The sequence below is a fragment of the Ceratotherium simum genome, chromosome 2 (genome assembly GCF_057802395.1).
Source record: "Ceratotherium simum simum isolate JZ-2026a chromosome 2, ASM5780239v1, whole genome shotgun sequence".
NCBI lineage: Eukaryota > Metazoa > Chordata > Mammalia > Perissodactyla > Rhinocerotidae > Ceratotherium > Ceratotherium simum.
The window spans coordinates 18,288,999-18,316,355 of record NC_141901.1 but is presented as its reverse complement, the minus strand read 5'-3'; the positions used below and the strand labels follow the sequence as shown (position 1 = coordinate 18,316,355).

Below are 27,357 nucleotides of genomic sequence, written 5' to 3'. Positions count from 1 at the left end.
CCATTTTCAGAACCATGTCTTCATTGGGCTCCTTTCTTCCTTCCTTCCTTTTTCATTTGTGCTTTTGTTCATTCATTCATTTATGCAGCAAAAATTTATCACAGACACACACTGTGCTATGGGCTGAGAATGTCAATATGAACAAAATTAAATCTTGCCCTCTGGGAGATAGCAAGCTAGAAGATATGCAGAAAGGAAGGAGAGGAGACAGGGCCAAGATGAGGATACGGTTAGCAAGAAACGAACTAGGGAGAAGAACATAATGCAGTAAGATGGGAAATAGCAGGAAGCCAAAGGATGCAAAGAAGAGGGGTGACTGTTTGAAGGAAGAGAAGTCCAACTATCTGCCAGGTAGACCAGAAAACCCGAGACAGTGAGCCAGTGATGCCTACAGGTGAGTCTTCCCACACAGCAGTGACTCTGAGTCCCTCAGCTAAGCCAGCACCACCTACGGTGTTCTGCAGGGAAGCCTCGCTTTTCTCCAGGCTCAGGCGCATCTGGGTGATGAGCCTGCGAGTATCCTGAACTCGGTTCTGATGCTGACTTCCCAGGGCCCGAACTCTTTCCACAGTCATCTTCAGGTCATCCAGGCGGTTCCGGTAGCTATTCTCTTGACTCCTTGCCTTGGCCAACTGGAGATTGAGGGATCTAATAGCACCTGAACACCAACAAGAAAAGGGAAGATGAGCACTTTCAGGGTCAGCATAGAGTATTCAAACATAATGGAGGGTTGAAAAAGTGACTTTGGCTTTATGGCAAAATGGTAAAAACCCAATACATGAATGCACGCAACCGCTCTTTTATCTCCATCATTCAGGTCCAGGAAGACAGACAATCCTTCCACCTCTGCAAGGGCTAGTTAGAGACATCTGCTGAACTGATACCTGCAGAAGATCCAATGACCTAGTCTAGCAATGCTTTCTGGGACTATAAATTGTCTTCTGTCTGAAGGGAAATTGGCCTTGATCACCTTCTGAAATCTGGGCTTCTCTCAGAATGTCCTGAAGGGCCTGCTCAGCCTGCCGCATCCTGCCTTCCAGCTCTGTGTTGGGTACGGCTCCACCGCCACCCGGAGCCTTCGAAATCAGGGCCTCCAGGCTCTGGAGCTGCTGCATAAACTGATCCATCTGAAACCACATGGGAAAGAGGATCAGAACAGATGGCAGAGACCATGGTCAAACACCAGCTACTAGGAGATGAGAGCTAAAAGCCCAGAAATGCTTGGCATGTCACGGTAGTTAAAAGTTTAGATTCTAGAACCTAGACTCTCTGAGTTTGAATTCTGGCCCCACTACTCACTAGCTGTGTGACCTTTCTTAATCCATAGATGGGGATAATAATAATAATACCTCATAGACTTATTTCTTGGACTAAATGAGTTAATATTTGTATAGTGCTTAGAACAGTGTCTGGAACAAAGAAAATGCTACAGAGGGCTGGTTTAATAGATAAATTTTTTTAAAAGGTTGAGTTTGTTCTACATTTGGGGTTCTGTTTGTGCCCTTTTCTCCTCTACTCCTCACCCCAGCAAAATAATAATAATTAACAACATCAATTTCATTCTTCTCTGGATTTTGAATGAGAAATTTCTGGAGGTCATTCCTGTTTGGACAGCCTCAACACCTTCTGGACTCCTCACGTCTCTTAAATGTTTATGTTTTTCTTCATCTGTTCTACAAGGACATCTCTTGGAAGAAATTCAATGGCAAATCATAGTGGAAAGAGCACTAAACTCAGAGTCAGGGGACGTGGATAGGATTCTCAGTTCCAGCTGGCCATGTGATTTTGAAAGACTGCAAATTTTTTGAGACTTTCTTTGCTCAGTGAAAACTGAGGTCAGAATGCTTTTTCTCCCAATTTGATTAAGTATCATGAGTACCAAGCAAGACAGTATCTGTAAAAGGGGTTTTGAAAATGGTACGTATAAGAACTTAAACCTGAAGTATTATTACTATTATACAGAATTCTTTTTAATACAGCAGTTTTTAAAGAAAGAAATAGTAACCCTCACCTCCATCTCCAGGACACTAGTGGGGTCCTAGATCAGTGACAGAACCACCAGTAGACATTTAAAGATTTTACTCGTGGGGTGAGAGTTGGTAAGGGAAGCATGCACACCTGAATCGTCACTTCATTATAGCAACCTGGACAGCTGGTTGATTCTTCACGCTCACAGTTGAGGCCACCAAAGCCTGGCTTGCAAACGCAGCTGCCATCACTTCGACACTCCACAGGCTCCGAGCCCACTGGGTTGCAGTTGCAAGCTAGAGACAAAAGACAGACAAATAGGAAGTATTCATATCAAGCTAATTCCAGAAACTGGAAGTATAGCAAAGATAAAAGGAAGAAGTTCAAATCACCAAGGGCAAAGAATCCTTCCAGAATTCATATTGTGTCAGATTCATCTCTTGGCCATATGCCTCCAAGCACATCCTACAGGTCTTAGGAATCTCGGGCAGGTTTGTTTGGTGTGTGGGTGGATGAAGAGATATTAAAACAGTCCATTGTTTCTGGTGGCACTTGTTTTCTTCCTCCCATTAAATTCTAAGCCTGTTGGATATTCTGTAGGTACTCTGGTTTTGCTCACAAGGAGAATAACATTTCTTCTGGGCCTATTATGTGCCAGATGTATACGTCTCCCTCTATTTTACAGATGAGGAATATGAGCTCAGAGAGGCTGAGGAACCTATCCAAGGACACACAGCAAGTATTAGTAAGCTGGAATGAGAACCTGGAAAGAGCCAATGCTCTTTTCCTTCTGCTCTGCTGCCTTTGATGTAGGAAATACAGTAAGAAAGCAGTAGCTTTCTTCATTCAGTCAAACTGATTGAGTACTACTGTGTGCCACATTCTGTTCTAGGAGCTGAGGATATAACAGAGGGTGCTCTGATGGGGTTACAGTGATTTTCTGGGTTGCTCTATCTTCGGTGCTCGCAAATCACTCAGCACATAGTGATATGATCACATGTCTAAGTACTGTCCTTACTTCCTTACGTATTCGTGTGTCTTCCTTATTAGCATGTGAGCTCTTGGGGAGCTGGGGCTAACGTATTCATCACTGTAACCTCAGTATCTAGCACCACTTTGGGTACCTGGTAGGTGCTTGACAAAAGACAGTTGAGTGGAGAAATGTGTGGTCTAAAGCCAGTGAAGTCTCTATTAGTAGCGCCTTATAGCTAGAATTATTTAGTTTACAGTGTACTTCCTATGTGCTATTGTATTTTATCTTTGCAAGCACTTTGAGTTAAATATTATTCATCCATGAGGAAACAGGCTCAGAGAGATTAATTGGTATAATCGGCATAATACAATAGGTATGTTAAAAAAAACTGGACTTGAACTCAGTCCTCCTGATGTTGTGTGGCCTCTTCCTATCATGGGTACTTTCTAGCACACCACAGCTAACCCAGAGGTTGGGGTCAGGGCAGGGGGGGATTCGTGCCCCTGGGTAGAAGCCCCAGGTTGCACAGAGGTCTTCTGGCATTTCCAGGGGTGGAGATTCTGGTGAGAGTGGGAGGCTCTGGGCTCCCTGCAGAACTCCTAAGGAACCAGAAGTTCTCTGGTCAGGGACCCCAGAGCCACTCTGGACCTTATAATAAATAAGGCTCTGAGTTCTGGGCACCAGGGCTGGTCTGGGACCTTACAACTAAGGGGTGAGTCTCTGGGCAGGTCAGCTCCCTAGAACTGAACTTGCCTGTAGAATAGAAGTGTGCAGAGATTTGAAAGAAGGGCTGAGCAAGAGGACCGATCTGCTCATTCACCCTTTGATCTGGAGCAGCCCTTAGGAATGCCCCACGATAGCCGCTGCTTTGAAGCTGAGTCTTGTTAGGAGAAGTTTGACGGTTACCTTTCTATACGTCAATTACACTGACTTCCTGAGAGGGTCTCTTAAACTGCTTTACAGCCCCCTCCCCTCCCCACTTCAGTGTGTTCAGGCATGGTCTCCTGCCATTTATTACTCTCCTATAACAGGTTTGGCAGCCACTTCCCTGCCTTCCAGCCTCGGGATTGGGCATAGGACGTGGCCCCATTTTATCTCCTCTTCCACTCAGGAATGTAAACCTGACCTTTTTCACTTCTCCCACCCAGCTTTAACCCATTCAACATCCTCCAGCTCTGTCCTCCAGAGCCCTGCTGCAGGGGAAACTGGTCTTAAGACCTTTGACAGGTGAATGGTCCAGGCTGTTCACAGGCCAGTCGGTCAGAGAAACCAAAGGAGCATCACAGTATCACCTGCTGTTGGCCTTGCTGATTTGTGTGTTCTGACCTGCACACGCTACCAAGGTTACCTGTATACACACACACACACACACACACACACACAACCATACAACCTGTCTGGGGACGCAGGCCTACCTCGACACTTGTCCGCTGGGTTGGGAGCCAAGGGGTCCCCGAAGTAGCCTGCTTTGCACTGGTCGCAGTGGACACCGGCTGTGTTGTGGATGCACTTCAGACATCTGCCTGTGAGGCGGTCACAGTTCCCAGAGGCACTGGGGTCCACATTGTTGTTGCACTGACATGGCTGACAAGGCCTCACTGGGCCACGTTCCCCGAAGGGGTCCCCAAAATAGCCATCGGCACAGAGCTCACAGCGGGCACCTGGGAGGAACAAATGGCCAAGCCCAAGTGGTCATCCACTGGCAGCAAGACCAGATGCAGAGGCCTAAATACAAGCCGCCCTCTAGAAGCACTTCCCACCCCGGACCCCAGAACAACAGCCTGGAGCAGGTACCCAGGGCAAGGGATGGCTCTTCCACTCCTGGTGGCCACGGACCACACAGGCAGGGATGCTGGCTGCCAGTTAACCAGATGAGGAGAGGTCAGATTTAGAGCAATACCACCAAGGCTGCTGCTGAAGAATTAACTCTTCTTTCAGACGGAGCAGCAGAGAGATGTAACATTTAAAAGGTCACTGAGTTTTCCTTCTTTACCTTGGTTCATTTTCAAAAACTTAGTTAGACCATGTATAATGTCTGAAAATGTCATGTCCTAATTACAAACCTCCTGAAACAGCTGTAGATGTTTTCTCCCCGTACATTCTGCCCTTCCTCGATGCACCTCACCTCTCAGGCATCAAAATATTCTTATCTTTAGAATGAGCCCATTTAGATTAACCTCAAGTAATTATAATTCCCTAGACATTTCTTGGGATAGAAGCTGTTTACACAAATTCACGGCATCAGGACAGGGCGAAGCAGGTCGTCAGGCTTACCAGTGACCCCCTGGGGGCAGTTATTGCACACCACCTCCTCTGTCTCAGGCATCACGGAGCAGCTGAAGCCATTGTGACAGGGGCACGGCTTGCAGCTTCGGGGGTCGTGTGGATCATTGTAGAAACCAATGGGGCAGTCAGCACACTCAGGGAAGTCAGGATTTTCATCCCCTGAATAACAATCTCCTGGGAGGCAGACAAATGAGCAGGGTAAAACCATACACTTCCTTTAGTATGGAGGATGCATGGGGGTCAGAGCTTAGTCACTCAAAGCCTTCCTTTCTGAAGCTTTCGCCAAAGTGTGTGAGCACTGGCATTCATCTTTTGCCCTAGTACCATCTCTAAACTCGGCCACGACGCTGACTCCACCCTCACTCTCCCGTGTTAAGCAGACAGACAGTTCCCTTACAATCCATAACTTAACACTGCTCCCCATCCCCCGGGGCCTGACGCCATTTGTCGGCACATCCATTCAGGCTCAGTCATCGCCTTTGATCTCCTTATACAATTCTTGCAACTCGACACCGACTCCCCTACCCACCACTGAACCGGGACCAGGACCGCCATTTCCTGTAACCTAGCACCTTTATCACAACCTTGTGACATTTCCATAATGAAGAGGATTGAGTGTAATCAAGCACCATGTCCATCTCCTCTGACTCCAGCCCTACTTTCCTTAATCCTTTCCCATCTCCCAAATGAGTTCAGGCACGGCCTTTCTTCCACAGCACTCTCTCTTCCACAGGAAACCCCAGTCACCTGGCTGCACCCCCAGCCACCTGGTCCAGGTGCCATTTCACTCACCTGTGTCTGGATCGCAGGCCCCTCCCCCTTGGCAGTTACACGGAATACAGGTGCCAAACGGTCCCAGTCTGGCTGAATCTCTTTTGTAGCCAGCAGCACAATCCTGGCAGAACTGCCCCTTGTACCCAACAGGGCACACACATTGTTCAACCCAGGGTGCTGGGGCTCCAGAAACAGGGCGGGCTGAAATCAAGGTCACGTTGTCAATGTACCCAGTACCTACGATAGAGAGAACAGGTTAGAAGTAGCAAGTGGTAAGGCCTAAAGATCTAAAGTCAGGCTCTCTGGGATTTTGTTTTTCTTAACTCCCTGTCAAAAACAGGTGTTCGGTTGCTGTGCCATGCGTAGAGGTACAGCAGTCCATCATGACTGAGCACACAGGCTCTGGTATCAGAAAAATCAGGGTTTGAATTCTGGCTCCACCTCACTAGCTGTGTGAATTGAGTAAGTCACATAACCCCTCCATGACCGTGTTTCCTCAACTGTAGAAGAGAAGTAACAGTGGTATACACTTCCTATGTTTGTTGTGAAATTAAATGAGACAATTTATATATTATAATGTGCCTGGCACAGAGTAAAGATTCAATAAGTTGTTAGTAAACACGTTTTCTACTTCCTGCTTTCTTCGCTGCATCAGTGAAATAGAAATGGTACATGCCAGCCATGCTTCCTTTTTACATGCGTGCTAAAAAGCTGAAGGAACTCTCATTTAAATAAGTCCAGTTGGGATTAGGAGGACCCAACATGTGAAGTTCGATAAAAGGAATTAACAGAATACATGATGATGTCCGAACATGGTGTCACCGAGCATAATCCCAGAGGAAAAGCTACTCAAGGAATAGAGGGCTGTGTTGTAGATGCCATTTCCTAGCTAAGGGAATGTCCCATTTGCTGTAGATTATCTTCTTCAAATAACCAGCTTTCATCTAAATTCGGAGACTCTTAGCAAGGTAGCATCATTCATTCTTCATTGGTGATGACCTCTTTCTAGAGAAACATTCCTTCCTTAAAGCTTTTTCTAGATTTGATCAGGGACTACATCAAAACCATCAAGTAGTTGATCTACTTGTTTGGGGACTGTCACCACCTCAGAGAGTTGGAAAAAATTAAACTAAAACCTAAGAAGAGAGACTTTCGTTTCTCTTAGTCACTTACTGTATTCTCCATAGGTAGCTCGGATCTGCAGGGCTGTGAGGTTCCGCAGTAACCTCCGATACTCAAAGTAACTCAGCTGGGGGCTCCAGTTACTGCTTGGATGTTCACTTAATCTGCATGATTTAAAACCAAAAGCTTAAAATCCAATTCTTATCAAATCTCATAATTCATATACCTGATACAAATTATCCCTGAGAATGTGGGAACAGGTAAGCCCCTTCGAAGTCCTGCTGAGAGGGGCTAAGGATGGGTAGACATCCTCGCAGGCGTGAACTTGGAGCCTTCTCACTCCATGGGGACCACAAGCCCCATAGGACATGATGGAGGGCTTCCCAGTGTAGGAAGCTGACCTCCAGGGGTCATGGCATCCAGTGCTGGTCCAGGTCATCAGAGACCACCTTCTATTCTCGGCCACACAAAACCTAATATCAGAAACATCCCTGAGCTCTGATCCTCAAGAGCTACCATTCATTTTTGGTTTTGTTGTTTAAATGATTTGTTATCTGAGCACGTTTCCCTTACTCTTTTCAAAAGTCAGTTTCCATCTTCTACATTGTCCACATCTAATACTTCTTAATTTGGCATCATAGTGCCTCTCTGCATCATATCACAAGCCCCTGCACTATTCTTTTTAATTTTGTTTTGTTTTTTACTGGAATATCTCTTCCAGAAACAATCCTACCCATTTTGTTCCATTCACTGATTCATTAAACAGCAGTTTACTGTGCACTTGGTTTGGACCAGACGCTGTATGAGGCTGGAGGATACAAAGACAACGAGGGTGAATTGATCAGCGTCCAGGCAGGGCAGTCAATGGGTAAACAAATAATTATGATATGGTGCAGTGAGTGCTATAACAAATACATGTACAGAATGCCACAGCAACTCACGAGGTGACCGTAACTTTACCTGGGATTCTGAGGAGGCTAATACAAAGGAAGAACCTTGTAAGCTTAATCTTAAAGAGTAAGTTCACCAAGCTGAGAAGGTGGGAATGGGTATTCCAGCTAGGATAGCTGTCTGTGTGTATCATCAGAATAAGTTGCGCTTGGTTATTTAAGTACATACACATTGTGTGTGTACTCTGGGTCTTCTATTCTCTATTCCCGTCACCTCTGCCCTGAGTAAGGCCCCCAGCAACCATCACTTGAACCACTGCAAATGTGTTCTAATGGTCGAGTTAAGGACCCTACCTGAACTATCCTCCACATGGTATTTGCACCCAGCCTTTACCCGTGATCATGACACTTCTCGACTTCCAGCCTCTCAGTGGCTTCCATCATCTTGCAGGTACGGACAAGATCTCAGCACCTTGACACGACACTCAAAGCCCACCACGCTGGGTCCTTTTCCAGCCTTTTCAAACTTATCTCCCCATCTCCTCTATATATGCTGTGTTCCAGCTTGCCAGTTCCTCCCATATTATGCCTTTCCACATCCCCCATATAGTCACATGTACAGGTTGTCCTGATGTTCTTCCTGGGAAAGCGCTGTGCTTCTTTCTGTTCTCAGCCCACACATTGCCTCCTCTGTGACGCTTTTCCTGACTCCTCCAGGCATAATTAGGCACTCTTTCCTCTCCTTGCAGGTCCCCATGAACATGCACCCCCACTGAAGCGATTATTGTACTGCATCGTATTTGCTTTTTGACATGTTATATAACTTACTAGACCATGAGCTCTTGGAGGACAAAGACTATGTTTCTTCATCTTGATTTCCCAGCCTCCAACGCTGTACTGAGCACTTAGCAGGCACAGCCCCCTCCCCTGACCTCTCTATACATGCCATTCAAAATCCCCATTCTACAGGCTCGTGCAACCTTCTTAGACACACAAAGCGACGTCTGTGACCTCACCCCCGTCTCTTTCTCTGACCTCACTTCTCACTGTGTTCCTCTCCCCCACTCCATGCTCCACTCATGCTTAACTACTAGGAATTTCCTAAATGCACAAAACTTCCTCAAGCATGCGATTTCCTCTGCCTGTTTAACCTTTTCCCCTGTCCTTCCTTAGAGAGCTGCTCTTCACTTGCCATATCTTCTTGGGAAGCTCTCCTTGATTATTCCAGTGTGGGTTACTTATGCCTCCTATGTGTGTTCAAAACACCTGTGACCACCTTGTCTATCTCGTCACTTCCAAACTATACTGTAAGCATCTGTTATTTTTCTCTCCCATTAGCCTGTCAGGGACTTCAGGGCGGGAATTGTGTCCTGTCTCAGCACATAACACCATGTCTGTAGGTAAAAGGTGCTCAGAAAGCTTGCTGAATGAATGATTGATGACTGAATGAATGAACAAAGAAACTAGACTTCAATCACAGTTTGCTCTATTTGACCCACTTGTAGTCTCTCTTTTTACCTGAATGTGTAAGTCTTGGTAAGCCCACAAGGCAGTGTCTTGCCAAGCGGCATCAAGGGAGCTGTGATCCGTAGACCAGCACCTTCCAGGATCACGTCGTGGGCAGATGGGTGTCTGCCTCCCCTGTCCACACGGTAGTCAAAAGACAGCCTTTGCCCATAGCTCACCTGTTGATTCCCAAGAAATTTGGCTGTGAAATAGAATTTGAAAAAATTGAGCTCAGTTGTGAAACTGGAGAGGCAAACGAGTGAGCAAGCTTGCATTAATGCTGGCCATTTCTGTTGGAGTCCTGTGTTACCCACCCACCACCCTGCTCCAAACTCCCCTTCCAGAAGAGAGCATGGCCATACTGCTATTGGCTACAAAGGAGGGTTAGTTACTGAAATGCTAAAACGGCCTCATTATAAGACAATTCCATCTATTAGATGATTCATAGAACAGCCCTCATGACAGACCAATATGTAAAGGTCCCGGGTATATCGGCAATAGTGCCATTTGTCACATAATGCTTTATAGTTTACAGAACACTTTCACAAACATCATCACATTTGATGGCAATAATTCTTAGAGGTGGGCATTATTATTCCCATTTAACAGCTGAGAGAATTAAAGTTTGGAAAGGTTAAGAGGACAACTTGCCCAGGAATCACGTATTAGCTAAGGATATGAACCAGGATTAGAATTCTAGCCAGAGTTTCTCCATCCAGCTTTTCTATACCACTGACTAATATATACTTTTCAGTTTACAAATGGTTAAAGCTTTGAGAAATGCCTTATTTTCCCTTTTCCCTCTACTTTTCAGTACACCCACCGATTTCACCATAGTCCTTATTTCTTATCTTGGTGGGAAACCTAGAAACTTCCCATTTGATTAAAGTAGGAACCTCCCTCAGGGTCTGACCGCCTGGACACCCAGTTCTGCTCTGCTGTGCCATGACTTTGTCAAATAGGGCTGTAGCCCCAACTGTCTTCTGGAGATAACTACTGCCCTGAACACTAAGTGATATGGTTTCCACATTTTCTAACTCCATTTTTGTATCCTGACTTCCTAGTCTTATAAGTTGGCTTCTATTGGAAAAAGACCATACATACCAGGAGCTACAAAATAGATAGGATCTGATCGTCGTGCTGAGCTAAATATGTCCCGATGGCGTTGTGACCAATGGAGCTTTGCAGGAGACCCATTTCTTTGGATAGCCTTCCAGCCATCAACATCTGGAACACAAATAAAATCACTCTGCAGTCAGACAAACCACATCATCTATTGAGTTAAAAAAGGCAAGAATTGTTTGCCAAAAAGTCTTAGCAGTAAGTAACAAGTGAGGTTTTCTTAATATTTCCACAGACCTCAAAATTCCCTATGTACCTCTCCACTTGGGTCTCAATCTCACCCGCCCCCACCCTACAGCTGCTTTGACTTCTTGTATTTGAGTCTGAGTCTTTTAATAAGAGAGCATGTTTTCATCTGCCTGTAATTTGTATTTTTATTTTATTTACATAAACAGGGTCTGGCCTTAGTGAGGTAAGGGGATCCAGTATTTTCAAAGAGAAACTCAGAGTTGAAGTCATGTCAGTCTCCCATGTTTTTACAGTGCTTTGTAGCTTGGTAACTAATTTTACATAAATTAACTCAATTAATGTATTGAAAGCAGTATTATTAGTGAATGTGAACTCCAGGAAGACTCTCACAAACTCCCCAATCCAAATGAATGATTCTTTTGTGGTTTTGAAATAGAGGGGGATGAGAAATGCAGGGAAATGAAAATCTGGTCTCTTTTTAGTTATTCTTTTAAGTTATTCCAAAACTGGTATGAGTAAACCATTGAGCTATAACTTTTTTGAGACACTAGGGTCTGCCTTAATGCCCTGACAGAAGAATCCATTAAAAGCTAGAAGAGAGTTGCTAAAGATGGCTCAAGGATCCCATCCTGTGGTTGTCTGCGAGCACAAAGCCCTATACAACGTTAAAAACAAAATCCTAGAAAACAGAATACTGCACCTTGATGGAAGGCAGAGGTGATTTTATGGACACTGTAGTCCCCAGAGCTGCGGCAGCTGGCAGAATGCCCATAACAAAAACACTGGGTACAGCCCTCAGGGTTTCCCCCATCCAGGTGATAGTAACCTGGTCGACACCTGCAGCGACATTTTAGAAATCAAGACAATATTGTGGGTTATTTCTTATTCCATATAGAGAATATGATGACTGATCTTTTCTACTTTCTCTCCCACCCAGCACTATTTAATTCCCAGAGGTGGGAAATACTAAGTTGCACATACCACCCCCTCTCCCAGACCACGGCATGGATAATCACAGCCCCACTGAAAGAGCATGAGGAACATTCATTTTTCCTCCCTCTAGTAGAGCAGAATCATGTTAGATTTGATTGTCTCGAAACTTAATGATTTTCCCATCCTTGATGAGGACAGAGTGGAGGTCACATGGGCAGGAGAGGGAGGGGTGGGCAGGGATATGCAGAGCTGGCCCTGTCTTGGAGCAAGTGTTTAATGGAGGCTAAAGAGTGGGAGGTGTAGGCCAGGAAAGTAAAGGCAAATGCTCCAGCCCCAGCACCCCCTGAGCTGCACTGACCCCCCCACAAGACCTCTAGGTGTTGCCCACCATCATACCTGGGCTCTGGCCCATGGGGGTGAGGATATGACAAAGAAGGATGGCTAGAGGCTCACTCTCTACAAAAGCAAAGCGCAGGCTGGTGTTCCACCACTGCTCCAAGCTCAAGCTCTCCAGAAGCTTCTCTGAGGACCACAGCTGCCAGACAAGTCCCAGATGTTGGGGTCACAGAGAAGAGGAAGGTGTGGAGGACTTGTTTTTAGTCTGTTCAAGTTAACTACATCCTTCTACATCAAGTAATGATAGTTTCAATGATCATTTATTTAGCACTTACAACATGCCAGGCGCTTATGTATGCTTTCACATTTAATCCTTACTATAGCCCTATAAGACAGGAATTGTTATTTTCAGTTTCTTAGATGAAGAGACCAAGGCCAGAGAGGTTAAGAAACTTGTTTAAGGTCATACAGCTGGTAAGTGGCTGAGGCAGGATTCAGACTCAGGTACACCCGCCTCTAAATCGTGTGGCCTAACCCACTGGACAAGATGTCAGGAGTATGTTCGTTGTGCAAAATCACAGAACAGCAGGTTAGCTGTGAACAGTGGATGCCTCAGAGAACAGCTATAAATAAATAAACATTGTTTTCTCTGCAGAGCAACGGTTAAAAAAAATCATTATAGTTTCTCTGGAGGAAACCTGTAGACTAAAAGAGATTAAAAAAGAAGGAAGGGAGAGCAGAAGGGAGGGAAGGAGGGAGGGAGGCCCAGAAAGGGCAGAGAAGGAATGATAAAGGAAGAGGGGTGGGAGGGAATCAGGCAAAACTAAACAATAATGTTTAGGCATGCACTTGGGTAATAAATTAGGAAGAAAAGCAAGGAAGTGATTACCACAGAAGTCAGGACAGTGGTCACTTCTAGGAAGGAGGGAGAGTGCTGTTATTGGGATGGAACATTTTTAGCAAAGGTCTGTTTCATATAATTGGTGGTGGTGGCATGTGTTTGATGTGGCTTTCTATTTTGGTGTTCTATTTTGAAATTAAAAATGTTTTCAAAAAGTGACTCCTCTTTTAACCCTTAAGCTGTGTCCCTACCCCCACCTCAGCCAAAAAGAACCCCCTGAAAACACAAGCTGGGAATGTGTCTGGCATTTCCTCTGCCCAGGTATAAGGATGCCGAAGAACTGCTTTCTTACTTTTAAGGAAATGCAGGGGAAGACTACCTTTGGGGCCAACCTCACAGCCCTCTGCTCACAACCCTCTGCTCACAACCCTCTCAGGGGAGGGAAGAGTCTTTTAAGTCTGAGCAGTTTGTACTTAAGGAATGTCCTGCAGCAGCAACGGAGGGTGGATCGCTCTTTACCGCGCCACCTGCCCCAACATGGCGTGGGGCCCAAAGGCTCTGACATCTTCCCCCGGTTAGTGTGTGTGCTTGTAGCCACCACCCCATCCCTGGGCGGTTCGTTGTCTGCATACGATGGTTATATATGGCTATACCATGTTGCGATATTCCCTCGTACGAGGATTTTCCCTACATGTTTAATTAGGCCAGGCCTTTTCTGGGGCTGAGCTAAGACTCGGGATCTCATTACTGCATACCACCTTGTATCCAAGCACCTGGGATTCGGAGCCAGCTGGCGAGGGGACTCACTGGGGCCCTCTGCCTCTGCCACGGTGTAAACAAAGAGAAGGGGCCCATGGCAGAAGCATGGAGTCCAGTGAGATTTGAGGGCTCAGCTGTATTTTAAAAAAAAAAAAAAAGCCTAGTTTTTGAGGACAGAGGACAGGAAGGTCATCAACACTTGTTACGGACTCCTTTTCCATGTTGCACACAGAGGAGGAATTCTCAGGCTAGTTGCCAAGGGACTCTCCTGCTGTGTCTGGAGGGCCACAGTTCCCACTGACCTATCACAGCGCTCTCCGGTGACAGCAGGCTTGCAGACACAGCGGCCCGAGTCACAGGGCCCCGAGATGCCAGCTGGGTCACAGTCACACTTGGAGTCTCTGGGAAAGAAGAGAAAGAAAATCAGGAATGTGTTTCCAAATGCTTTGCAACTATACACAAAGATCAAGTGCTCATAAGCAAATGTCAGCAACTTGAACAAATCTCTCATCTTCAATGAGGCCTCTCTTAGCCATCCTTGTCCACGTTCATCTCTCCCAGACCCTTTCAGGGCTCATTTGTCTATGCTAGTGCTACTCAGAGTGTGGTCTGCGGGCGGCAGCCAGGCCATCAACTGTTTGCTGCCCACCCCTAAGGAGAGGGGGGTTTTGTGCCAGAATGTAAACTCAAGTCATCACTAAACTATTTAGTTTAGTTTGGTTGGCTGGTTCAGTTGACATTTTTTTAAAAATTTATCATTTGTTTCTCTATTGTTTAATTCAATAATGTCTGCTTTCATCATGATTGATTTCATCTACTTGCTGTTTTAGTTCGTTCAGTTCTTTCTTTTGGTAACACTTCTATTGAGATATAATTCACATACCATGCAATTCACCCACTTAAAGTGTATAACTCGATGGTTTTTAGTAGATTCTCAGAGTTATACAACCATCACCACAATCAATTTTAGAACATTTTCATCACTCCAAAAAGAAACCCTGTGCCCTTTGGCAATCATCCCCCCATTTCCTCCCCTCAACCTGAGGCAATCACTAATCTACTTTTTGTCTCTACAGATTTGTCTATTCTGAACATTTCCTATAAATGGAATCACACAGTACGGGGCCTTTTGTGTTTCACTTCTTTCGGTTAGTATGTTTTCAAGGTTCCTCCATGTCATACCATGAATAAAATCCCATCATACGGATATACTACATTTTGTTTATCCCTTTATCAGCTGATGGACATTTGGGCTGTTTCCACTTTTTAGCTATTGTGAACAATGCTGCTATGAACATTTGTGTGCAAGTTTCTGTGCAGATATATGTTTTCATATCTCTTGGGCGTATACCTAGGAGTGGAATTGCTGAGTCTGGCTGATTTTTTTTTTTTTTTTTGGTTATAAGACATTCTCAGTGAAGGAAATCAGTGCTTTCATTATTTATCTTTGGCACCACCTCCTTGTCTTGTGCAGACCAGTGCTTTGACTAGTGACTCGTGCACTGGTCTCTGTCACTCAGTGGGGCACACAATCACATGCATCTATCTCATGGATCTAAAACCAAGTTTGTTGCCTTTTCCCTACTGATCTGCTCTTCCTCTGACTTGCCCTATAACTCCATTCAAATCCTGTCCAAACCTGGATTTGACTCCTTTCTCTCCCTTACATTCCTCATCTAATCAGATGCCAAGTCCAGTCAGGCTTCCTGAAGTTTCCTTTCCCAATCTTCATCTTTCAATTCCCATAGTTGGCTCCCTATCTTAGCCCCTCCATACTACAAATATAGACCCTTTGACAAACATGTATTCAGCACCTACTTGTTGCTAAGCACTGGGAATACTAAGAAATAGGAAATAGCCCCTGTTCTCTAGGAGTCTCGAGGCAGGGCAGATATGTGAACAACAATGGCAGTAAAGCATAATGCCAGCTGTGGCTGAGCCAAGACACCCTGTATGTGCCTCTTCCTACTCTAGGCATGGGGATACAGCAGTGAACAAGACCAAGCTGTGATGGGGCTTATGGTCTAGTGGGAGAGACAGACAAATAAATGAATATATATAAAACAAGAGATTGAAGTAAAACAACAGACTCAGAACATGGAGGGGTGGGGACTAGTCAGGGAAGGCCTCTTCAAGGAGCTGGATGAGGTGGGAATGGAGCCCCATGAAGCTCTGCGTGGCTCTGCAGGAAGGAAGAGCGCTCTAGGCCAAGGCCACTGTCACATACACTTGGCTCCTTTGCAGAAAGGAAGGAAGGAAGGCTGGTGTGGCTGGAGTGCAGGGGGAGAGTGGTGAGATATCGAGGGTGAGCCTACTGCTGAAGGTGGAGAGGGCAGGAGGATCTTGCAGTGCCCTGCCAGCCTTGAAAAGAAGTTTGGATCTCATTCTGAGTGGGAAAGGGAGCTAATGGAGAGTTGTGAGCAGAGAAGTGAAATAATCTACTTCATGTTTTAAAAGGGTTACAAAAAGGAGATTGGGCCCAGGGGAGGGTCTCTGAAAACTATCTAAAAGGGTCAGGGGTCAGTCTGGAAGAGAACAATCTATGCAAAGGCCCAAAGGGTAAGAGGACTTGGGACAATGATAACTGGAACAGTGCAAGCATCGGTGGAGGGCGGTTCTCATGTGGGCAAGGGGCTGGGAAAGTGGGCAATGGTGAAGCGATTCCTCTGTGGGTCACCTTCTAGCTAATGGCTTCACTGCTACACTTCCCCTCCCAACACCCTGCCAGCTCTGCATCCCTGCAGATTGGTTATGTGATTTATAATGTAGGCTCCATCTTCTTCTAGAAAAGAATTTGAGGAGGGATAGAGGATGCTTCAAACTAAAGTGGATTAAAATTATGCAGAAAAGTTCTACTCCAAATTCATTTGGGTTGAAACAGGTCCCGGGTTAGAATCTGAAGGACTCTTTACCTCCATCCTAGTTCATCTAAAGGGGGAGCAATTGTTAGGGTGAAGAACAGGGGTACCAGAGCCAAAACTCGGGGCCTGAATGTTAGGACCACTTTCCCCAGTGACATCAGGAAATTTATTTAACCTCTTGTGGTTTGTTTCTTATCTTTAACATGAGTATCATGCTAATCCCAACTTCTTATGGTTATTGTGAGGATTAAATGAGATAACCCACATGAAGTCCTCAGAACAGTGTTTGGCACACAGTAGGTGCTCAGTAAATGTACGTGGTCGCTAATGTTCATATATGTGTCATTATCATGGCAGAAGCAGCAGTGGCGAGTGCAGGTGCTTACAGGAGCCTTTGGTCTTGGGTGCACCCGGCATCAGTGAGTGTGTGGAAGCCGGGCAGACATCGGTCACACCTGTCTCCTGTCACACCTGGCTTACAGCTGCACCGTCCAGAGTTGTCACAGCGAGCACTGAGAGAACCTGTAACCGACAAGGTAGGAAAAAGGAAATATTTAATTTATACGGCATTAGGAAGCAACTGTCACCCCATGGAGCTCAAGAAATACTAATAACCACCACCTGCTGCCTCTAGCAATTCTTTCACATTGTCTGAGGATTCATCTGCCCACTAGGCAAAGTTTTGACAGCCAAGGATGGCTTCTTCAAGTAAAGAAATGGAAATTACTCCTGAAAGCATTTTTATTTATGTATCTACTCTGATTTCAACATTAAGTGAAGGAATGTGTGTAAGCCACTGCTTTTTAAAAGAAGTTCATCAAATCCTTGAGATCTCAAGAAGAAAGAAAATTTGTAATGAGCACATCAGCCTCCTCAAAGAGAGTTAGTATGAGAAAGTGAGCAACGTTCCCCCTTATTTCTGGCAGACAAAAGTCATCTTTTAAGGGTCAGTGCTTGAATGGTGCGTTGTTTTAAGAGCACAAAAAGGCCTCTTAAACAAAAATATCTTGACCAACCTGGAGTGGTAGAAATTCTCATCCTTGGAGCATCACCCCTTGTGAAGAACGAAGGACCTGTGCATCTTACCCGGTTTAGTGCACTGGAGTACTTGTCCTATGATAAACTTTTTATAGACATGCTCTTACTTGTAAACGGGTCCTCTCAGATTGAGTGTTGATGAAAGACAAGAGGTGCTCAGGATCACAAAACGCACCACTCTGGAATCCAGCCCCTTCTTACCACCTCCCCTTCCACCGCCCCAGTTCAAGCCTCCATCTTCTCTCACCTGCCCGTCACTCTCCTTCCTGCCTCTATCCTTGCCTCCCTAGGCTCCATTCTCTACATAGAAGCCCAGCGCTCTTTTAAAATGTAATTCAGATCATATTATTCATCTGTTTAAGTCCTCTGGCGGCTGCCCACTATAAGCAGAATAAAATTCAAACTCTGGATCATGGCTGGCAAGACTCGACCTCTCTTACCTCATCTCCTACCCTCCTTCACTAAGTTCCAGCTCCCAGCTCTCCAACCTGTTCCTAGAATGCGCTAACTGCTTCCCTCCTCAGGGTGTCTCCTCTTCCTGCTCTTAGCCTGGAATGCTCTATCCCTAGAACTTCACCTAGTTGGCCCCTTCTCAGCACTCGGGTCTTGATTAAATATTACGTCTCTAGAGAAATCTCCTCTGACTCCCATATCTAAAATATCCATCCCACCCCATTCCAGTCCTTTGCCCTGCTGACTTACGACAACCTCAGCTCATGTTCCCCACTGTACCCTCAGTGCCCGACACAACGAAGAGGCCCCCAAATCTGTTGGCTTAACACATGTACGTATGCCAAGAAAAAAGACAGGGCTATTGTGAAAGGAATTAGGAGGGAGCCAAAAGACGAGGTGAAAGGTGGCTAGAGGTATACCTCACCTACTTTATAACTTCCCTGCAGCTAGCAGAATTATAAAATAATCCATATATCTCAAATAACTGCAACAATTCGGCTATCCATAACCTATAAAGCCAGCAAAACGTTAACCAGTTGCTTCTTTTTTTCTAATCTGTTGTCCTTCTGTGAACTTTTAATTCACTAATAGATACAATTCAAATCAGTAAAAGTATTCACTCTGTGCTTATGTAAAGGCTTTTATGCCACATATGGAAGGTGAAATAAATTAGTCATGTTCACAGTTAGAGTCTGTGAAAGTCTCCCTGTCAATTTTGCAAGGCTTGAAAGGGCCCTCAGTGAAAACAGTATAAACTACATTTTTTTGAGCGCCTACTACATATGAGACACTGAGTTAGGCCCTATATATATATACCTTAGTTCCTGCTATCTACTAGTGAATTAAGAGCTGATAGAAAGATAACAGATCCATTTGTGGGTGATAGGGAGCTCTCAGAGGTTCAGGCAGGCAGTGACAAGATCAGACCTGCAGTTTAGAAAGACAGCTCCAGAGCAATCCGCAGGATGGCTTGGGAGGGAAGACCAACAGGCTCTCGTGAAAGGAACCCTCCCCTGACATGAGGGCCTGGATTAGAGGAGTCTGGGTGAGTATTCTACAAAACTGGGTGGTACTCTCCAAAACTCTTCTGAGGGGTATTAACAGTCATCTCAGGAAAACAGACATTCTGTTGTTCATAGAGTTTGGGAAATAGTACATACTAAATCTTTCAGAGATTTATAACATAATAGTACATTCACTAGGCATGAAGCCTGTTAACCTTTTAATGCCAGTGTTTCCAAACATTATTTGACATTCTTACAGGCAATGCCTACTATTATCTTGAGGAATACAGTGTTCCATAGGACACTATGTAGAGAATACAGCTCTAGAAGCTGGGGGAACATGAAGAGAGCCCCGGCTTTGAAGTCCAACAGATCTCACTTCAGATACCAGTTCTGCCACTTATTAGCTGTGTGTCTTTGGGCAAAATGCTTCCTCAGCACTGGGGTTAACAACCTATGCCTTATAGAGCTATTGTAAGACTTTGAGCTAAAATATATCAAGTGTCTAATTTACTGTCTCACACATAGTAGGTGCTACATTAAGAAATGTAATTTGTACTGTTATCTCTAGTCTCCTTCAAGCCTTGCAAAGTTGACATGGAGATGTACACAGGTTCTTACTGTGAACATGACTAATTTATTTCATGTTCCAAAACTTCTAAAATAATAGTACTAGGTTTTCAAAGTATCTCATTAAAATAAAAACACCTGTCCCAATTCCTACATTACGAGCTACTCTTGGGATTGTGAACAACTGGATTTAAAGAACAGAGGAAGAACAGCCTCTTGTCCCAATAAGCACTTTCAAGGCTTATGCAGATGTAGTCTACATGCACTTGAGGACGCAGGAAGGTATTGTAAAATGAATAAAATTTAAACCAAGAGCGTATACTTCCTTTTGAGAACACTTAAAAAATATATATGCACTTGCATTTTAAAAGAACATTATTATTTAACAATTATATTAAATTAATCAGAATACCTGGATTACAACTTTAGCCCTTGCAATCCCTTGCTGGGAGAGTTTAGGCCATTTGTTAAGTCTTCTAGGTCTTACTTTCCCCACTGTTAAAAAATATTTGAAAAACTCACTGTCAATTTCAGGATGTTAATAATAAATAAAATGTTAATAAATAGTTTTAGACCAAATATATGGCCTCTACCAGGTTTCTTTCTAAGCTGGAATGTAGTTTTTTAAAAAACCAGTGTTCCAGGAGATTGAGATCCTGACCTCTGTCCTAATAAGAAAAACAACTGCATCAACTACAATTTGAGTTGTCTACCATGTGCTTAACAAACATCATATTATCCTCATGATCCTCTGATATAAACAGCGGGATCACTCTTTCACAGATAAGGACACTAGGGCAGCAAGTGGTTAAGGAGCATGCCCAGAGTGACACAGCAGTAGCGACAGTGCCAAGATTTGAACCCAGGCTGTCTGGCTCCAAACCCACCACCATACTCTACATTATGATCTTTGATGTCAGCACCCCTGGAGTTGGAACCCTGGCTCTGCCATATAGCTCTACAACCCTCGACAAGCTCCTTCACCTCCCTCTCTCAGCCTCTGCTACCTCATTTGTAAAATGGAAATAAGAATAGCACTCTCTTCCTAAGGTTATTTGTGAAGATTAAATTAATTACTAGATGAAAGTATCCAGACAAGTGCCTGGCACAGAGTAAGCATACAATGCATGTTAGCTATCACACAAGATAAAAATCATCGCTAGGCTCCGCCACTTGCTACCAGGCTGTTCACGCTGAATCCAGGATATCTATTCCCCCCAAAAAAGAAAGAGCCAGGCTCATTGTTGCTAGGCGAGCAATGGACTACACAGTGAAAAAGAAGAGACGACGTGGTAAGTCCTTCATTACCATCTCTCTTTGCTAGGCAGCAGGCTCCTTGTCTACTCTGAGACTAATAACCTTATCTTCAGGCCAGGCTTTCCAGCTGAGCCAATTAAATTTCTAATTACATTCTCACTGATCATTTTCCTAGGAAGACCAAATTCCAGTGACTTACGATGAAGCTGCGTAGCCTAAGGGGATATGAGCTCTTCAGAGAGGTTAAATGCCCATTAAAGTGGAATAATTTTTCTTTTAATTTTTCTTTATGAAGTTCTTTGATTCATAGGGAGAACTGTTAAATCCAAAAGATTCTGGATGCTGATTCTACACCACAAAGCAGGGCAAGTCTGACTCAAACCACATCGTAACAGTAACTCTGGTGAATTTGGAAGTGATTCCTAGGATATGGGGTCTGTATCACCACAGGGTCACCCCAGTTTTCTACAAGGCTCCCGCACACACTCTACCAGCAACTCAAGACTGGACCAAAATCTGCCCGTTTTTAGATTCTTTCAGCTGCTGCTCTGAATTGGTTCCATAGAACTACACTGAGTCACTGCCATGCACTAAGGCTATGCCCTTTAGGTAGATTAATATTTATCATATTATACTATCAAACACTTTCTAGCAAAGAGGAGAAACAGATACTGCCAAGAAAGATAATAGACAAATGAGGTAGTTTAAAAAAAACTCAACTTATTTAACAGAACTACCTCTCTCTCCCTCTTCATACTTACTAACTTGTCTTTACTGTCTGCCCACAATGAATATAGCGAGATGTGTGCATCTGTGTGCACAAAAACTAACTACAGTTCTGCAAAGACAGCACTGGGTGATACGTTAAAAAACAAAAACAAGCCCTCCTATGAATGAACCACCCTGTTAGGTGCTTCCTATTTGTTATTCTACTTTCCCTTGTTAACGACTCTGTGAAAGACTCTAATTTGCCTGTTTATTTGTCTGTCTCTTCTATTAGTACCAGTTTATATTGCTAGCATCTAGCCTAGCACCAGAAACAGATCTTTCTAATCTCTTATTTTTTGAGAGGTTGGTCAAAGGGATAGTTATGGATAAGAAGAACCATCACTGGAAGAGTGCAAGCTTCCTTTGTCCCTGGGTCAACCACTGTCATCTGATGGGAAAGGTAATCGTGTGCTTCTTGGTACCAGAATTCAAACCCACATGCCCTAAAGACCCCATCTGACGGGAAAGGTAATCGTGTGCCTCTTGGTACCAGAATTCAAACCCACATGCCCTAAAGACCACAGCTGGTTCCTACAACCCAGACTTCAGAAAAACACGTTTCCTTTCAGATTGAAATTGCTAAAAAGACCAGTGTCTAGTAGATTCCCAATTGTTCTAGAAGTTGAACATGTCCCTCACGGCCTGCCTGCTTCTCTCTCCCTCCCTCCCTCCCCATCCTCTCCCCCTCTCCTTCTCTCTCTTCCTTTCCCCCTTTTTTCCAACTACCTTTGGAGTTACAGTTGCAGGGTAAACAGCGGTCTCTTTCTCTCTGTCGGTAAAATCCTGCCCTGCACCTCTCACAGTGGATGCCGTCAGTGTTGTCATTGCAGTTGAGGCAGCGGAATCCATTTCCTGTCTGTCTCTGAAGTTCCTGGTCAAAGATGCATTGCCTGGACTTCCCATTGCAATCACAGACTGAGGATCAGGAAAAAAAGACATCATTAGCAAAAAACAGCTCAGGCACAATTCTCCAAGGTGTTGTATTATTATTAATATAAATTATGCATGGGGTGCCACGTATTAAACTGCTCGATGGCATAAGGTAAGGGAGTGAAATACACCCCTGAGGACTATGGGAGTTTTTCCTGTACCTAAACGAAGCTGCCATTACACGGTGCCAGTGGGGTGTTGCCTGGGAGAGCATCAAGGTTGCCAGGCTGTCCAATTCCTCAAGAGAAACCAAAAACCTTATGTATTTTTGTGTAAAAATTCTTGATTTAAATATTCACAGGAATTCATTTTTAAAACCCTGTGCAACCCCACAGAACAAGTCTATGGGCTGGAGAAGACTCGAGGGCTGCCAACTTGTGCACTCTAGCACAACTGTCTGACAGCTGATGGTGTCAACTGTTCAAGATACATAGCATTCATCCCTCCAGTGATGGTCAAGGCTGAGGAGCTACTATGACTGTCTGGACAGGTATCTCCTCCCTCCTCACTGTGCGTTGAGTGTCCCTCCAAAGCCAGGTGTCAAAGAGAACCACAGTCCCATGAAGAGTGACCTTTCTCAAGTGTCTAGGAAAGTTCACCCTAGTGAACAAGTGGATGTTCCAAAGAGACTCATGGAGTGACTAACATCTCTAGTTGGACCTAAACAGCCAATGAGGTAACAGGTGGAAATACTTAGCACAGCACCTGGCACACAGCAGACACTCAAAAAATATTTTAGTCATGGTGTAGAAGAGAAAGATGATGAGCCTTGAGGTTAAAAGAATTGTATCAAATACCAGTTCTGCTATTTCCTTGGGCAAATCACTTCAACTCTCTGAGTCTTGTTTCATCTTTTATAAATGTACACAGCATTATCTGCCTCCCTGGATTGTTGAAAGGATCCCCACTGAGGAAAGAATATCAAGTCCTTTGCCTATGCTATTTCACCCCTCACTGGTATGAGACAGGCACTGCCTTAGAGGAGAAAAATGCAGCTCGGAAAGGTTACGTAACTTGACACCATAGAGAGCTGGGATTTGAACCCCTGTCGGATGCCAAAACCCACTTTCTTTCCACCAGTCACACTGTCTTCACTGGCCATGCAGCCCCAATGAAAGCCTGTTTCTAGAATTGCCTAGGGCCATGACTTCCCCAGAGTATGGACAAAAAAAGTCAACAAATGTGCCAACACCTACTGAACAGCTGCCCCGTGCAGGCCATGTCATGTCATGCTCTGAAGGCACAAAGGTGGCAAAGGTGACTAAGTAAATCTGATGAGCTTCCTAAGAGACTTCCTTACAACAGCTCCTAAACTCACTCTCTTACTACTTTGGATGCCATCTAATCTAGGGAAAGTCAACTAACCTCTATCCAGAGCCCACTCTATTTCTAGGACTTTATATACCTCAGCTCAGTTAATTCTCAAAATAACACTTTAACATGGTTTATTATCTCCCTTTAACAGATAAAGAAACAAATGCTTAGATGGGGTAGATCCTGCTTAAAGTCACACAGCTAAATGGCAAAGATATAATTTGCTCCCAGGTCTGGCTAACCACAAAGCCCTCACCTTTCCATTTTAACCCTGCTTCTCAAGAATCTGGTTTACTACCGCATATGGGCATTCTTTCTATCAATCCCTCACAGAGGGTTATTCAGCCCCTTCTGGAATCCTTCCTGATCAAGGACGATATCCTAACGCTGCTTAGACAGCACTGGTTGTTACAAATTCTTTTTAATGGAGTTTAAAATCTGCCTCCCTCCCTATAATATTTACTACATGCTCTTGGACTCTGGAAAACAACACACACACACTCTCTCACACACTCACACCTACTCTCTTCTTCATTTACTTATTTATTTATCAGACATTTATTTCAAACATGGCTTTACAAGGCACTGCATCAGCCAAGCCTTTGAATATCTGAAGATAGCTGTAGCATCTCCCTCCTTAGTCTTCTCTTCTTCAGGTTAAACTGGAGAATTGTCACCTCCAGGTCTTTCAATCATTTCCCATGTCATGACTTCTAGACTTTTCTTGACTACCCTTCTAGAAACACTCTAATTTTCAGTATCTTTCTTAAAGTGACTGGAATTTATTACAGTACTTCCAGTGTGATATGAACAGCTCAGCTTACAACAGGGCTAAATATTATAATTCCATGGATGCAGCCTAACATTTCATTAAACTTACAGCATATTAAGTTTGCACTCAATTCAAACTCCCAGAGCTTTTTCACAGAACTGGTGCCAAGCCGAATCTTTCCCAACAAATGCTTGTGTAACTAATTTTTTGGATCTCGAACAGATGTGCCACACAGCTCTCATGTGCTGTGAAATTTCTACTGAGTCCATCATTGGGCATGTACAAGAGTTAAACTCACCAGCCAACGATCCTTGTGAGGTGACTCAGCTGGATCACACATTGAGCCTATGCCCTCTCTGCCCTGCATACCCTCTGAAAGCAATCTCAAAATAATTACTAACTTTTCACTGTGCCTTTCTTATTCAGAACATAATTCTTGCTAGTAATAGTTAACTTCATAAGCACAGTACGTGATATATTTATTTAGAGCAATATTTTAAAAATAGATAACCTTGTTATAATCTTTTTTTTACCACCTCCCTCTCCTTCCATCCTTTCTCCTTTAAAGCTCTGCTCTGAAAGAACTGTGTTCTTCCTTTAAATTTACAGCTTCCCGTAGAGATGCATTACAGTTCCAGCAAGGGAGGTCTTCAGCCAGCATCTCCACTCTTGCCCAAAGGTTATAGACCTATTGCCAAACTACCCTCCTCTCTCTCAAATGAGTTTCCCTTAAAGCCCAGAGTTATGCTGGCTGGAGTGAGGGGACGTATGGGCCTCGTGTCCAGGGAGTGTACTGGCCTCCTGTGTCCGCGTTACATGAGAACTCCGTGAAGACGTTCTCTTGCCTTGCCTGCAGGACTCTGAGGTCACCAATCTGCACCGCACTCAGCTCAATATTGAGTCTTACAAACGGTCACACCCAGAGTTTGCTGTTTTGCATGGAATGATCCTTTTTGTCATTCATGCATTTGAAACATGGTCTTTCTCAAACTATCTCTTTTTGTCATTCATGCATTTGAAACATGGTCTTTCTCAAACTATCTCCCAAATTTAGACTAACTTCTCTAAAACCAATTATTATTCATTCTCACTATGGGAAAAAAAATCTTTATATTTCAAATTCCAGAGTATTCCTGCAACTGGACTTAATAAAATGGGCCTCATACAGCTTGTGCCTGGTCTTGTTTATTTTGTGACCCATTTCTGCCCAACCACTACCATGGGCACACTGGTTGCCGAAGGGCAGTGCCAGGCTAGGAATAAGGCAACAGGGAGCAGTGGGTACTCTGCCAAAAGGGCTAAAGGGCGAAGCACTGCTTCACGCCCAGCCAATTGTAGTCACACGGGAATGATGTTCACAGTAGTCAGCATTGCCCTTAGGTTTTAAAGAAGACAGAAATCTGGCTTTGTGTATGAAATCTACTGATTTTTCAATGTTGGCAAAAAAAATACTTTTAAATTTCTTTTTAAAATAAAGCTTTGTCCAAGGGCAAATCTCTGAATTTGACTCTGCTCTTCTAACAGACAGAAAACACATCTCATGCTTTAGAAAAAAGGAAAAATGAAGTGCTAGGATATGGCACAGTGCCGGGTCCATAATTGTATCTAGTGTTTTTTAATGAACAAATGAATGCATGTTCTCTTGAACTTCAGGAAACCCCTAGACGTGATTAAAGAATTCCATGTGTCCCTACATGTCCGGACATGCCTTAAAAATACAAATACCAATATTTAGCAGTCACTCTCTTCCCTGTTCTTTGAAGGAATGCTTTTCTCCACAGAAGCCTAGTCCAGAAAACAGCCTTTCTTGGTAACTTATAATACAATGATTTATTTAGATTAATAGACCTAAATACAAGTCTATAATACATTTTAAAACAAGAGGGAATTCTAAAAAAAAATTTTTTGTTATACTTTCCTTCCTTTATGTTTAGCCTTGTTCAATTTTATGTCTAGAATTTTTTCCACTTTTATTTTGTAATCTATTTGCTCTTCTACTGTAGGAGATCAGTATTGGCCAAAATGTGTCTCTTTGGCTTAATTATTTTTAAGGACAAAAGACTCTAAAAGAAACTGTGACCTTCCCCCTAACTACCTAAAAGAATTTAAGATAGAAGGCCTGTCCCAGGACAGGCCATCACCACAGATAACTTTGAGTACGATAGCCTGGGAGGATCTTTGCGAAGCCCATTTTTATCAAAGTTTTCTCTCTAAAGTTACATTGTCTATAGATGGCCCAACAAATATTTATCCAACACTTGCTTTTCCATCTCCATGTAAATTACCTTCCTCCCCTTTGAAGACCCAAACCACTACCTCCAACATCCTCCTTTGCCTTTAGCTGAAGATGGTATTTAAGTTGGTGGCTTCAGCCATTTTGGCAAGTTACTCAGTTTTCCTGAGTTTCTCCCCTGTATACATGTTATTAAACTTTGTTTGATTTTCTCTTGTTATTGTGTCTCATATCAATTTAATTCTTAGACCAGCCAGAAGGACCTAGAGGGTAGAGGAATAGGTCTTCCTCCCCTCCACTCCCAAATTTTGGGCCACTTGCAAATTTTGTAAATTTGTTGTCTAGTTTCCATCAGGGAGCCTTGACACAAAATGCAAGTGATGGAAGTATAAAGATGGGGGTCTTTGACATTTCCTGGGTCAACTGGGAACCACTGATCAACAGTCCAGTCATCCGTT

The 27,357-nt window shown here is 44.0% G+C and overlaps 1 protein-coding gene across 1 annotated transcript in view; it reads right to left on the bottom strand.

Moving 5' to 3' along the window:
* Positions 1 to 27,357, bottom strand: part of LAMC2 (laminin subunit gamma 2) — a 51,143-nt gene that overhangs the window by 10,285 nt on the left and 13,501 nt on the right. The window contains exons 2-14 of the mRNA XM_004424948.3: positions 22,377 to 22,565; positions 16,947 to 17,082; positions 14,002 to 14,100; positions 11,531 to 11,667; positions 10,624 to 10,746; positions 9,532 to 9,721; positions 7,175 to 7,287; positions 6,020 to 6,238; positions 5,216 to 5,401; positions 4,357 to 4,602; positions 2,119 to 2,264; positions 971 to 1,127; positions 453 to 658 (exon numbers count right to left, since the gene is read on the bottom strand). Coding sequence (XP_004425005.2) covers positions 453 to 658; positions 971 to 1,127; positions 2,119 to 2,264; positions 4,357 to 4,602; positions 5,216 to 5,401; positions 6,020 to 6,238; positions 7,175 to 7,287; positions 9,532 to 9,721; positions 10,624 to 10,746; positions 11,531 to 11,667; positions 14,002 to 14,100; positions 16,947 to 17,082; positions 22,377 to 22,565 — 2,147 coding nt within the window. The remainder of the gene's footprint in view (positions 1 to 452; positions 659 to 970; positions 1,128 to 2,118; positions 2,265 to 4,356; positions 4,603 to 5,215; positions 5,402 to 6,019; positions 6,239 to 7,174; positions 7,288 to 9,531; positions 9,722 to 10,623; positions 10,747 to 11,530; positions 11,668 to 14,001; positions 14,101 to 16,946; positions 17,083 to 22,376; positions 22,566 to 27,357) is intronic.